This window comes from Psittacula echo (genome assembly GCF_963264785.1).
Source record: "Psittacula echo genome assembly, chromosome: 2".
NCBI lineage: Eukaryota > Metazoa > Chordata > Aves > Psittaciformes > Psittacidae > Psittacula > Psittacula echo.
In genome coordinates, this window is record NC_137737.1 from 22,679,502 (window position 1) to 22,694,518 (window position 15,017).

The following is a 15,017-nucleotide window of genomic DNA, read 5'->3' on the forward strand; positions in this document are numbered from 1 at the left end:
GAAATGCGGTTACGGTCATTAACCATGAAAACACATTACAATTATTTTCAGCATTTGCCTCAACAACCATGAAACAGATCAAAATAAAACCCAAAGCCATCAAAGGACAATATCTTAATAGATTATAAGGATCTCAATATAAAATCAGATATTTCAAGGTGCTTTTGCTAAAATCATTAAGTGCAGTTTCATTCAAAAGCATGCACAGCTACAATGTCCAATTTTCATCATGTTATTACACTTGCCCCTAACTCTCAAACCACACTCTAATTAGCACTTATCAGTGCTACATAAAGAAGCAATAAGCCATCCAGTACTAAGATAATGATATGATAATGATCTGCCTTTTGAATGGGACAAGATGGAAGTGGACTCCCTCCTGTGAAAAGCCTGTGCCATCTATGAGGCAGCACTCAAAAAAGAAATTATGAAATATATTTATTCCCATATTTTTCAAATCAAATAATGAGCAAATAATGAAAAAAGCATTCTTCTCCACCTGGCAAAGATAGAGACTTTATTGCCTCTAAGACAGCAATGCTGTAAAGCATAGTTTTGAAGGTATGGAGAAGTTTTGAACCTAGTGAAGGTCATGACAAAATTTCTGTTGACCTCAGTAGACTGTTACTTAGTTTACAATGTAACCCCTCCAATTCATAAAACTTAACTTCATTAAAACTCATTAGCCCAAGATTTCATATATCAGTTCAGCAGACAGCACACTATTCAGATGTTGCAAATCTCTAGTGCTGGTTAGTCTCCAGTGTGCCTGTCACCAACAGAATATCATAAACTAGTTAAGTCACAGTGACTCTTGGACTTAGGATAGAATTTTCTAAAAATCACTTGTTTGTGCCTGAGTTACCATGGCTTAAATGGCAGGACAATACTTATTCATTTTAAAACTGTGTGAAGTCTAGAAATCCATCTAAGAATCATCATCACCACCACTATCATGCTGTACAAGAGGAAGTAGTTTTAATGATTCATGAAATGATCAAAGTTAACAGACAACTTTAATTTGTCTTATTTCAGAAGAATAATCTTCTTTCAAATGCTACTTAAAACTGTGGTCCTAACTAACTTGGCAGATTAAAATTCTTTTAACAATAATGATCATAAAGAATGACACAGTTTGGAAATTAAATAACAGCTACTTACACTTTCTTACAAGTTCAACTGAAAACTCTACCCTCTTTAAACTGTTCTATAGTGCTGGAAAACACTAAAATTTTCATGCACTGCAGTTTAATGGGACTCTATGTATGTGATTTAAACTTAGATATGAATTAATATGCTTTGAGAGAACTCAGAAAAGTATGTACTCTATAAAGCTAAAGCAATATTATTGTTAAAAATACTTACCAAGGATTTCATCAAAGATCTTGTACAAGCCTGGAACAAATGTAACTTCTCTGCAATTCATTCCTACGTCTTCATCGTAAACCCACATTAACTACATGTAAAAAGAAATAAAATAAAAATATTTACTGTCTTGGTAAACCAGTCTGTGACTCTCTAAGATCTATTTACCTCAGGAACTTTACTCCTCCCATCTGGCTGCTGCTGTCATATGAGACAAAAGCAGCAGCAGAAGTTTGGCAAAAATTACAACTGTACTCTCAAAGACTTCTATAACGAAAATCCATTATTTTCTGATTAGTGGGGAACTCCAAGTATAGAGAGTGAAGTTCAAAGCAATTTGCAACTTCACAAAAACAGCTGAAAAAAAGTGCCAAGAGGAGGCTTAAATTCTCTGTTCTCTACTTAAATAGACCAAAGCATTTTTTGGATCTTGAGCAAATATTACTTACAAATGTAAGTGTGCGTTTGTGTATAGGCATGTTTGTAAACATATATATACATACACACACAACTGCATGTTTACACACATAGGTGTGTATTTATGTTTTCACTGAACTTAAACATTTTTCTGAGCATGTTTTTTCAGGTGAACCAAGCACTGCTTTAAAAAGTTTTCCCATGCTCCCTTCCTGCACATACATACATAAACATGCCCACAGTTCCTAGCATGATAATTCAAAATACTCAAAAAAGTAGAGTTGTGCCTATTGGTTAACCAGAATAGTCATTTTCTCGTTAAAACAACAATAACCATTAAAACTAAACTTAGTGACACTTACCTGAGTTAACGGTTCAACTGACCCAATGTAAGTATCTGGACGCAGGAGGATGTGCTCAAGCTGAGTCTTTTTCTGATAAACTCTCTCAACAGACATCTTCTTTGAAGAATCATTTTTATTAATGCTTTCTGAGTCTTCCTTTTTTGAAGCATTGATCTGATTATCAAATAATGTCTAAAAAAAAAAAATAATAAAAAGACACCACAACCTCGTTCATTCAATGTCACTCTCAAGATACAGAAACAAAACCTGACATATTTAAATTACAATCAAAACTTGACATGCAATTTAAATGTATTAATCTTAATACATGTCAATGTATTAAGATCCAGATATCCTAACAACAGAAAAAAAAATAATAGATTATACGATAGTTTCTTAACAAATCATACTATATTTAAACTTTAGTGATCTACTAATCATGATAAACCAAAATAAGTAAACAACAGTATATTACAAAAGACACTCACTTCCTCAGGTTAAATATTTATAACATCCATTTTATGCTTAAGCATTTTAATCCAAACCACTAAATACTGTTCTGAATAATAACAGTAAAACTACTCTCTCACGTTTTAGTTTGGACAATTCATTCAGCATCCAGAATAAGAGTGGGGAAAGAATCCAGGGCACCTGCCAATCCTGCACCAGGATTACACATAGCAGAGTTGGAACACCACCACTAATTCTCATGACTTTTCCTCTGGAGCACATCACATCTTCCACCATACAAAGAAGTTGCAAAATCACATGCATGTGTGATTAAAGTGTTTTGGTATCCAAGTTAATTTAGCCTGTACATTATCATTTGGTCTTATACTGCAACAACCATTAACACCATCCTAAAAAGATTAGCTACGGATCTGCTAAGCAAAGCAGAGAAGGAACAGGAATTTTAAATCAGATACATTAAACTGATATAAGGAAAACAAGGAAATAAAAACGATGCAAAAGAGGCACTGCCAATAGTTGCAACATACATTTCATTGAAGTAGGTGTGTGAATTACACCCAGCTTTCAAATGAGTTTCACTGTATGTGTATAAAAATATTTTGTCTTTCTGACCTTACTTTATGATCATCTTTGACATCATATCTCATAGAAGTCACCTTTAGTTCACTTACTGGTTCCACATCACTGTCAGTACTGTTTTACCATATTCACTTGTCCTAAAAGCACCAGTGATTAGCAGAAAAAGAGAATACTTGTTGAATGAAGTGTTGAAAGATGGGAAGAGAGAAAATAAGAGCTCATAGAATCATAGAATGGTTAGGGTTGGAAAGGACCTTAAGATAATATAGTTCCAACCCCTCTGCCATGGGCAAGGATGCTTCATCCTTGACCATGTCTCCTCCCAAGGCTCTGTCCAACCTGGCCTTGAACACTGCCAGGGATGAAGCATCCACAACTTCCTTGGGCAACCAGTGCCAGTGTCTCACCACCCTCACAGTAAAGAACTTCTTCCTTATAGCTAACCTGAACTTCCCCTGTCTAAGTTGAAACCCGTTACCCCTTGTCCTATTGCTACAGTCCCTGATGAGGAGTCCCTCTCTGGCATCCTTTTAGCCCCCTTCAGATACTGGAAGGCTGCTGAGGTCCCCACACAGCTTCTCTTCTTCAGGCTGAACAGTCCCAACTTTCTCAGCCTGCCTTCATATGAGAGGTGCTTCAGCTCCCTTATCATCCTCATGGGCCTTCTCTGGACTTGCTCCAACAGCTACATGTCCTTCTTATGTTCAAATTGAAAGCAAAAGAAGTACAGGTGTAAAACCCACCAGAATCTTATTTGAACCGTTTGCTCTGAACTTCTGAACCTCAAGAGTTGATTTGGTTATTTGGATTCTTTCAGGACACAACATGTAAGTTTTCCCTTTTGTCATGTACATTAGTACTGAATTCTTATGATTACTCTGGTGTTGCTCTCCAACAGTATCTGAAGACTAGGGGCTAATCATGCATCACAACACAGAAAAATGTTAACACAGAGTAAGAACTCCAATCTTAGCAAAATGAATATAGGTTACAATTTTCCTATCTCCAATGCTTTACCTGTCCCACAACATGTCTGCAAGAGTCAGCAGATTATAAAAAGTCCATTTTATTGTGTCTGAATGAGTACTTCTAGACTGCAGAATTATTGGGAAGAGATTCCTACAAGACATTGTCTTCAGTACAACACTAGGAAATCCATTTCTGTTTTCCAGTGAAAGTCTTCCTGCCAACTTGAAGGAGCTTATACATTCCAGCTTAGTAGTAAGAAACGTGTAGAGTTATCAAAACTGTTGAGATGCTACTGCCAGACTGTTACCATGTTGACAGAGACTAGAGGTCACAGACTAGAGGTCACACCTAGACAAACGTTGCTGCCTAAAAAAGAGCTAGTCCAGTACAAGTGCCGCTTCCTGGGGAACAGTGAGCTTGCTTTAACCCAGCAGTAGCAAGGATCTTCAGTTACCACACCCCCTGTGATAACTATGTCTGTTATCTTCTGTAACACACTAACTGGAACATGATAATGTACGACTTAAGGGAGGGAGTGGGGGGCAGGGGGGAGAACCCCACAAAGGATCAGTGTAACATTTTTTCCTTTCAGATCACTGATTACTACCAAGTAAAAAAAGTAGAACTTTAATTCTGTAGTTTTTACTAAGGCATCATAAACACCTTTTCAGTATGCTCTACTTAAACACTTAAGTTTCATTGTCACAGAGCAGGACAGATCTTATTTGTGCAATCCTCCAAGTACCAGATATCTTCTGAATACAAAAAATACTTGTTATAAATGTTCAGAAATTATTTAACTCACTATTGAAGCACAAGCATAAAAACAACAGCTAGAAAGTATTCAGCTATAACTAATGTCACTATGCAAGCATCAGGAGTCCACAGAACTGCAGTTTCCCAGATCAAGCTGTAACTGGTCTTTTGGTCTTTTTGGTCAATTTTGGGCTGTGCTGTAACTCAAACAAAAGGCCGACTCAGAATCCCTGTATCTGTTTTGAATGGACTTCTTTAGGCTTCAAGTGATGTTTAGAGCTAATCCCAAAAAAGACAAAATCATCACGACCAAATCCATGACATATATCTATGGACACAAATATCCTCCACAGTCTTCCCATTACATTTTCCTTAATCTCAGAAGCAAAATAAAATCAAAGTGCTTTAATCTGCACTCTCTCTACTCCCCCGCTTTTTCTTAACCAAGCAAGTAACAACTGCAGTGTTGTTAAACTGACCATCTCTTCCCTATATTGTGAAATTGTCTCCAGAATGCCTTTTGTATTCTGTCCTCTATGAAAGATCTTCACATTGTTAGAGATCAAATAACACTTCTCAAAACAGCACCAGCTGTTGTTTCATAAGCAAACCACTTAAGGAGAATTAACCAAGTGTCACAAAGGACTTTTAAGTCTTGTGCTTTGCAGTAAGTATGGTTTTCATTTGTCAACAGGTTTCAGGGTCTGCACTGCAATCTTAATGTTGTCTTTTTATTTTTTTTAGACAGTGTTCGACTTTTCCCAACGTTCTTGTGACATTCACAACTTTACAGATTCTTGATACTCTTTCAGACTTTCTAATCCTCCATACTGATGATTAATACACACAGTCACACACATGTAAGTCAGCAAGATGACTGTCTGTAAGTAGTTTGAAATGCTATTGCATAGTGCATCCCTCTTTATAGTCATGCAGTTACACTTCATGCTGTGAACTTTGATGTAGCTAGCATCTTAGGCACTCATAACAAATGCCGTGTAATGATAACTGTATGGAAAAAACATACCGATTCTCACTTGACTCCAGTTGCTGTTCAGTTTACTACATCAAGATTACTGTGCATGCTACGATGACCATGTTTTATTACTTTTAAGTGCTTTCTCCATATGATTACAGGGTTTCTCTTTTGAAGTTGTTTTTGCTACAAATTTATCCAGTAGCGTGTGAAAGCTACAATCATTCTTTCCTTTTGAGACCTCAAGAGTAAGAACCCAAGCAGCCTTTAATATATGACAGTTTGGCAACAAGAATTTTACTATCTACCTTCTTTCCTGACATTTTGCCTTTTCTTTTTTAATTCTTCCAATCTCATCCCTTCAAATTTCTGCATATAAAAAAGCAGGCGTGACAGCCATATTAAGTCAGAGATTTTTATTGCCTTTTTTAAACACCACCCCCCACCCCACAACAACAGAAAACTTGGTGATGTCATCTTCTTTGCATTTCATGGAATCATAGAATAGTTAGGGTTAGAAAGGACCTTAAGATCATCTAGTTCCAACCCCTTGCCATCGGCAGGGACACCTCACACTAAACCATGACACCCAAGGCCTCATCCAACCTGGCCTTGAAAACCACCAGGGATGGAGCATTCACAATCTCCCTGGGCAACCCATTCCAGTGCCTCACCACCCTTACAGTAAAGAATTTCTTCCTTATATCCAATCTAAACTTCCCCTGTTGAAGTTTGAACCCGTTACTCCTTGTCCTCTCACTACAGTCCCTGATGAATAGTCCCTCTCCAGCATCCTTGTAGGCCCCCTTCAGATACTGGAAGGCTGCTATGAGGTCTCCACACAGCCTTCTCTTCTCCAGGCTGAACAGCCTCAACTTTCTCAGCCTGTCTTCATACGGGAGGTGCTCCAGTCCCCTGATCATCCTCATGGCCCTCCTCTGGACTTGTTCCAACAGCTCCATGTCCTTTTTATGTTGAGGACACCAGAACTGCACACAATACTCCAAGTGAGGTCTCACGAGAGCAGAGTAGAGAGGCACGATCACCTCCTTCGACCTGCTGGTCACGCTCCTTTTGATGCAGCCCAGGATACAGTTGGCTTTCTGGGCTGTGAGAGCACACTGCCGGCTTATGTTCATTTTCTCATCGACCAACACCCCCAAGTCCTTCTCTGCAGGGCTGCTCTGAATCTCTTCTCTGCCCAATCTGTAGCCGTGCCTGGGATTGCTCTGACCCAGGTGTAGGACCTTGCACTTGGCATGGTTAAACTTCATAAGGTTGGCATCAGCCCACCTCACAAGCGTGTCAAGGTCCCTCTGGATGGCATCCCTTCCCTCCAGCGTATCAACTGAACCACACAGCTTGGTGTCATTGGCAAACTTGCTGAGGGTGCACTCAATCCCACTGTCCATGTCACCGACAAAGATGTTGAACAAGACTGGTCCCAACACCGATCCCTGAGGGACACCACTCATTGCTGGTCTCCAGCTGGACATCGAGCCATTGACCACAACTCTTTGCATGCGGCCATCCAGCCAGTTCTTTATCCACCGCGTGGTCCACCCATCAAATTGATGTCTCTCCAATTTAGAGACAAGGATGTCATGTGGGACAGTGTTGAAAGCTTTGCACAAATCCAGGTAGATGACGTCAGCTGCTCTGCCCCTGTCCATCAGTTTCGTAGCCCCATCATAGAAGGCCACCAAATTGGTCAGGCAGGATTTCCCCTTAGCAAAGCCATGCTGGCTGTCACCAAGCACCTTGTTGTTTTTCATGTGCCTCAGCATTTCTTCCAGGAGAATCTGCTCCAAGATTTTGCCAGGCACAGAGGTGAGACTGACTGGTCTGTAATTCCCCAGGTCATCCATTTTCCCCTTCTTGAAAATGGGGGTTATATTTCCCTTTTTCCAGTCGTCGGGAACTTCACCTGACTGCCATGATTTTTCAAATATGACGGACAGTGGCTTAACAACTTCATTCGCCAGCTCTCCTACAGGTTGGTGGCGATGGTCAATGAGAAAATGAACATGAGCCAGCAGTGTCTGCTCGCAGCCCACAAAGCCAACTGTATTCTGGGCTGCATCAAAAGGATTGTGACCAGCAGGTTGAAGGAGGTGATCCTGCCTCTCTACTCTGCTCTTGTGAGACCTCACTTGGAGTACTGTGCACGGTTTTGTTGTCTTCAACATAAAAATTACATGGAACTGTTGGAACGAGGATGATCAGGGGACTGGAGCACCTACTGTATGAAGATAGGCTGAGAAAGTTGGGGCTGTTCAGCCTGGAGAAGAGAAGGCTGCGTGGAGACCTCATAGCAGCCTTCCAGTATCTGAAGGGGGCCTACAAGGATGCTGGGGAGGGACTCTTCATTAGGGACTGTAGTGACAGGACAAGCGGTAGCAGGTTAAAACTTAAACAGGGGAAGTTTAGATTGGATATAAGGAAGAAATTCTTTACTGTTAGGTTAGTGAGGCAGTGGAATGGATTGTCCAGGGAGGTTGTGAATGCTCCATCCTTGGTGGTGTTCAGGGCCAGATTGGACAAAGCCTTGGGTGTCATGGTTTAGTGTGAGGTGTCCCTGCCGATGGCAAGGGGTTGGAACTAGATGATCTTAAGGTCCTTTCCAACTCTTACTGTTCTATGATTCTATGATTGGAACAAGAACTTAGCCTCACTTTGGCTTTTTCTTTTGAGCCTTAACCTCCTAAAACTACAAGCAATGATTGTTCTCCTGAAAGGCAAATGCAGCCCTGAGAGACAGAATTTAGAAAAGCACATACCAAGCGTCCTACATTCCCTTAAATAAAGTGTAGGATAAGCACATTTAGTGGGACAAGGCAGTAATTTGAATGCAATTAAGCTGTAAAACCCAGGGAGGTTAATTAAGCAACAAAATCCAGGGATTTGGTAGATTTTGTACCACTTACAGTTCAAAACAAAACTACCTCTTCTGAGGAAGATAGGGGCAATATAGTATCATCAGGTAATTCTATGAACAGAACATATTTGACAGTAGTGTGGTGTTATATTGGATCATAATGGCCTCTTGCCATAGAAAAATATATGATGAATAAGTACATTGTTATCTAAACATTTTGCAATTTTTCTAAAGAAAACTCTGGCTGAGACTACCATGAAAACAAAATTGAAGGGAGCTTCAAAATAAACCACTCTCCTGCTGTGTTTAACAAAAGCTTTGGCTGTCATGCCAAGATGCAAATACACAAAAGTAACAGTTCCCTGTTACTACAGCAAATTTCCATAGAGCACTGCATACATTAGCGCACGAACCAAATCTCTCTATCAGATCCTCCCCAGATATAGAAAGGAGTTCCCAGTAAACTAACCCAGAGCTAGTCTCACTCCAGTGAGACTTTTTAATCTCCTGGTTTGGACAATTTCCCCTGGACTCTGAAAGCATCACATTACATAGAGTTTTGTTACAATGATTCAGTTATAGAATAGCTTGAGGATGGTTGGATTTCCCCATTAAAGAAAGCCACAACAGTTAATGGCTGCCAAAAGGGAAAAATTCCTTCTTCACTTCCCCACTGCTTCTCTGTTTCATAGAATTCTAGAATGTTTAGGATTGGAAAGGACCTTAAGATCATCTAGCTCCATCCTCCCTGCTATGGGCAGGGACACCTTCTACTAGACAAGGCTGTTCAAGGCCACCATGCAACCTGGCCTTGAACACTGCCAGAGATGGAGAATTCACAACTTTCTCGGGCAGCCTGTTCCAGTGCCTCACCACCCTCACTGTAAACATTTAAATATTTTTTTTCCTTATACCCAACCTGTCTTCCCTGTTTAAGTTTCAACCCGTTACCATTTGTACTATCACTACAGATACATAGCTGTTTTCTAGGTACTGGAAGGCTGCTATGAGGTCTCCATGCAGCCTTCTCTTCTCCAGGATGAACAGCCCAACTTTCTCAGCCTGTCTTCATATGGGAGGTGTTCTAGCCCCCTGATCATCCTCATGGCCCTCCTCTGGACTTGTTCCAACAGCTCCATGTCCTTCTTATGTTGAGGACACCAGAACTGCACAGAGTACTCCAAGCAGGTTTCACCAGCGCAGAGTAGAGAGGCAGGATCACCTCCTCCAACCTGCTGGTCACACTCCTTTTGATGCAGCCCAGAATATGTTTTGTTTCTGGGCTGTGAGCGCACACTGCTGGCTCATGTTCAGTTTCTCATCAGCCAACATCCCCAAGTCCTTCTCCACAGCGCTGCTCTGAATCACCTCTCCACCCAACCAGTAGCTGTGCCTGGGATTGCCCCAACCCAGGTGTAGGACCCTGCACTTGGCATTGCTCATTGTTCATGAGGTTGGCATTGGCCACCTCTCAAGCATGTCAAGGCCCCTCCATCAAAGGAAGGGTGGCATTCCTTCCCTCCAGGGTATCAACTGAACCACACAGCTTGGTGTCATCAGCAAACTTGCCAAGGGAGCATCGATCCCACTGTCCATGTCAATGACAAAGATGTTGAACAGGACTGGTCTCAACACCAACCCCTGAAGGATACCACTCCTTACTGGTTTCCACATGGACACTGAGCTGTTGACCACAACTCTTTGCATGCAGCCATCCAGAGGGTTCTTCATGCAGCTGATCTTCACTATTTTCTTTAAAAGCAACTAACAACTGCCCATGCATGAGGACAATTTAACTGAATTTTACTGATAAAAATTTTAAGTGTCTAAAATTTTTTAAGTGTCTATTCACTGACAAATTCTATTTCATTACTAAATTTTGATACTGTTTATCCATTCACAAAAAGTACATCTGTGGATGCTTTGGTAACAAATTAATCTTTTAAGAATCTGGTTTTCCAGCTAAAATTCAGAGACAAGGACAGAGAAAAAATAAAATACTCTCATAGAAAAGGAATTTATTCATGTTAAAATTTAACACAACTTAAGACAGTTTTCTTACAGATCTGTCCTGGGTTCAGCAGCAGCAGTCACTTTTTCTCCTTCTTAGTAGCTGGTGCAGTGCTGTGGTTTTGACTTTCGGCCTGGGGATAATACTGATAAAACCGATGTTTTCAGTTGCTGGTCAGAATGTTTACCCTGACCAAGGACTTTGTGAGTCTCATGCTCTGCCAGGGAGGAGGGGAAGCCGGGAGGAAGCAGAAACAGGACACCTGACCCAAACTAGCCAAAGAAGTATTCCATACCACAGCATGTCATGCCGGGGGATGTAACTGGAAGTCACTCAGAAGGGCAGGCTCTGCTCTCTCGGGCTCGTTTTCGGCGGGTGGTATCATATTCTCTTCCCTTGTTATTTCTCTTATCATTATTATTATTGGTGGTAGCAGTAGTGATTTGTGTTATACCTTAGTTACTGGACTGTTCTTATCTCAACCCATGGGAGTTACATTCTTTCGATTCTCCTCCCCAACCCTCCGGGGCGGGGGGCGGGGGGAAGTAGAAACTACGTGGCTGACTTGCTGTGTGGCTTAAACCATGACAAGATCTTAGAACAGTAATCCTTGAAACCAGTGAATGAAGCCATTTGGTCACTGAATGACTCAATCTGGTCCACTGTTTATCAGAGAACTCATACAACAGTCCTCCACTAACCAAGAAATCAAAAAGTTAGAGGTACTGACATCAAAGCTTTATGGTATCAGCATTTGGCAGCACCATTTTATAACTCAGTGTTTTCTCATATCCTTGCCCTTTGTAACACTTTGCTGCATCATCAGTTTGAGTGCTGTGAAAGTATTCTAGACCCTCAGCACATTCACTTGTCCCAGTTGCCAAGATTACTTTGAAAGGGAGCAACACAACCTGATACATCCTTCTGACACAATCTCTGAAACCCATTCAGGCTCTATGTCAAATATCCCATTCCTGGAACAGCACTGTGATCTTTCTTTCAACACCCTATGGATTCTATGGCCAGCTGAACCCCTGCTGTACCACAAGGTGTTTTTACTTTGCTGAACTATCTTCAGATTAATAAGCAAACTGTAGAAAATAACTGCAGAAAAAGCTTCAGGAGTGAGCAGGACAACATTTAAGACGTTCATGCTGCAAGAGAATATAGAGCGCAAATCAATCAGATCAGCTTTTTAGCCCATGTTAACTGGCATAACAACATGAACAGGAGTGAATTTCTGATGCAGTAAAGTTACTGAACCCACACATGAAGATTTTATTCTACACAACACTCAAAACCCACTCTTTTCTAGTGAGCTTGAGGATTACTAGTCATGTTATGTTAGTGATAAAGCTCAAGCATCACTTAGAGGTTACTTATCCAACTACGCTCTTCGATAGGAAGCAATTAGACACTATACAACACAATCAAATTTTTGAACTCTCATGAGTGTAAGAGCTGTCCGTGTATTAGGATTTATATACCTTTATGTTATTTGCATGTCTACCTTGCACTGGTCATGAATACCTACGCTAAAACAGCCACATTTTCTGGTATTCTGTATTTTCAAGATCTATTCTTTTTCTTGCACATTAAATATTAATCCAGTGCTCTTAAAAAAAAAAGCCACAAACCCAAAAATGGAGCTTAACTGCTCAATTCTTACTATTCAACATGTGCTGCTCCCCTGAAGATTTTACAAACCTTGAAATCTTTTTCAAGTCTCATAAATACACTACATATTCTAGTCTCCATCCTGTAGTAACTATATGAGAAAGGAACACAGGTTTTGAGTTCCAGACATATACAGAAATTCAGAAGGAGGAAAATGGGCAGCAATGAGGCAAAAAAGCCTGAGCACTCTTTCCTCAGCCACTCATTCCCCTACATAACTTATTACGAACAGACTTTCAGGATTGCTCATTAAAAACAAAGCACTGAAAGTCTTGAAGACCATCAAAACTCTACCTTCTAATTTTTTAAGAACTGCATCTTGGCAGGCAGAAGAATTCACTCCTCCATAAAAAGTACCATATAGTAGACTCAAAGGAATTTCAAATAATTTTTAAATTGTTCAGCATTTTCATCATCTTTCTGTTACCTAACATGCATGTTCATCACTCAGCTGGAAAACGAGAAAGTCTACATGACATATCCTTAAAGATTTAACTAGTATCAGAAAGGTCAGGTTAACATGGTACAACTTTGGATTTGCTTTCTCTCAAGTATCTAGATCACCTCCCTCCTCAGCAAACCCAGGTAAGGAACTACCCTTACACACACCCCAGCTACCTCCTCCTGTGCTTTTATAGTCTCTTAATTGTGAGTTTAAGAAAAATCCTCTGAATAACAAAATGGAGTAACATTCTCACATCTTGAAACTGCTCTCCTTCAAGTAACTTGGTTACATTTTACTCCAAGACTGTGATGTAATACTTGAAAGTTTTCATGACAATAGTGTAATACAACAGTAGTGGAAAAGACTCAGTTAGGATCACTAAATATTGTCCGACAGAAAACACTACCCCAGCCAACACAGAGCTCTGTGTTGATGCATGGAAGCAACAGCCTGAATGACTACGTGCACTAGAACTCTCTAGCAGTCTAAAACAGTGTTATTTTTCCCCCAACACCTTGCCACTTCTGTATCTTTATATCATGGTACACAACTACTACAGAAATAAACACAAGACTGAAACATTCATACACTACAACACTCTCTTCCTTAAAAAGTCAAAATACCCCAGAGCTACCACCTACAGCTGCTTTCTGATATCTCCAGTGAAGCTCACACTACCAATTTCTTATAGGTAAAGATGGTCTTCTGCGGGGGTAACTGCAGAATTGTTATAGAAACATTGCATATCAAGTTATCTGGTTGCAAGACCTTGTGGTTTGGGTTGGCTTTTTTTTCCCTCCTACTTTGTATCAGCTTCTTTTGATTTATAAGAAAAGAACTATTCAATGTCACAGCTCCTGCAATTTTGTCATGACAAGAAAATACTGTTCCTTGCTCTCCCCTTGAAGTTTCCTTCACAAATTGAGAAAGCAGGTGTGAGAGATTTTGGCACCTCACCAAGATATATATTTGTCCAGTTTCTCATGAACCTGTCCTCGCAACTGCTCAACATCTTAAAGAAGGAATAGGAAGCCTCAGGCTAACCAGGCCGACTCATCCACTAATAAAAAAGTAAAAGAAATCACTACCTTTTAAAGACAAACAGCTTACAAGAAAGGAGGACTGCTTAATATATCAATTTCAATTCTACCTCACAAATCAGGAAAAACATGCATAGTAGAATCATAGAATAGTTAGGGTTGAAAAGAACCTTAAGATCATCTAGTTTCAATCCGCCTTCCACAGGCAGGGACACCTCACACTATTAGATTAAGTGATTTAATCCTCCTTTCTGCCTTTTTTTTTTTTTTTAATAGGTTTTTGAATTATGTCCAAAGGAAAATATATATCTGAAACTTAGATCTGAACCTGTCAAACACATTCTAACTCAAGCAGTCTTTACACTAACTTTGCTAACACCCTTATTACTTGTTAAAAAAACCCCAAACCGATTGCTTAAATGTGAGTGTAACAAATATGCAGATTTATCATTTTAAGAAAATAAAACATTAAAAGCAGTTTTTTTTACTTTCAGTGGCAAACTGCAATTATATATAAAGTGGAATTGCAGTAAGACTCAGCATTTTTATAAAGCTTTGTTAGCAGATATCATTGAAAAAGTTTAACAACGCTGACTTCAAAACATAACAGAAGGACTTCATTGATAAGAGTAACAGCATTTATAACCACAGTGAAGTTTTAAAGCCAGCAGATCTGATCCTTACTTATCAGAAGGGATGCTTCCCTGCATTTCACATCAACCTTTTGAGTCCTTATTACTGAACTATCTGGGGAAAAATAAAAAAAAAAAAAAAAGAAAAGAAAAAAGGCAAGGAAACAGTTTTTGAACAAAATTTACTAAGAAATGGTCTACGACTTTGCTTCTGAGAAGCACTTTTCTTCTGTGTTCATAAAAACAACAGACATTTGGTGTGTTTAATCATGACACCTTGGTTGCTATAACAAATTATACTTCAAATTTCAGTATTTATTTTCAAAGTTCTGTAAAAACATTTTACATGACTTGATTTAATATCAGCTTTACATTTTGGATATAAGTATTAAAATACATTCTTCCAAAACATGTAGGTTTCACTACATGCACTTGAGAAGACACCAGTAGGTCTCCG

At 39.7% G+C, this 15,017-nt stretch overlaps 1 protein-coding gene across 1 annotated transcript in view; it reads right to left on the reverse strand.

The window, feature by feature from the left end:
- The window catches only part of TOP2B (DNA topoisomerase II beta), a 62,970-nt gene that overhangs the window by 40,047 nt on the left and 7,906 nt on the right, over positions 1–15,017 (reverse strand). Inside the window, exons 2-3 of the mRNA XM_080611858.1 lie at positions 2,145–2,318; positions 1,366–1,456 (exon numbers count right to left, since the gene is read on the reverse strand). Of these exons, the coding sequence (XP_080467984.1) occupies positions 1,366–1,456; positions 2,145–2,318 (265 nt within the window). The remainder of the gene's footprint in view (positions 1–1,365; positions 1,457–2,144; positions 2,319–15,017) is intronic.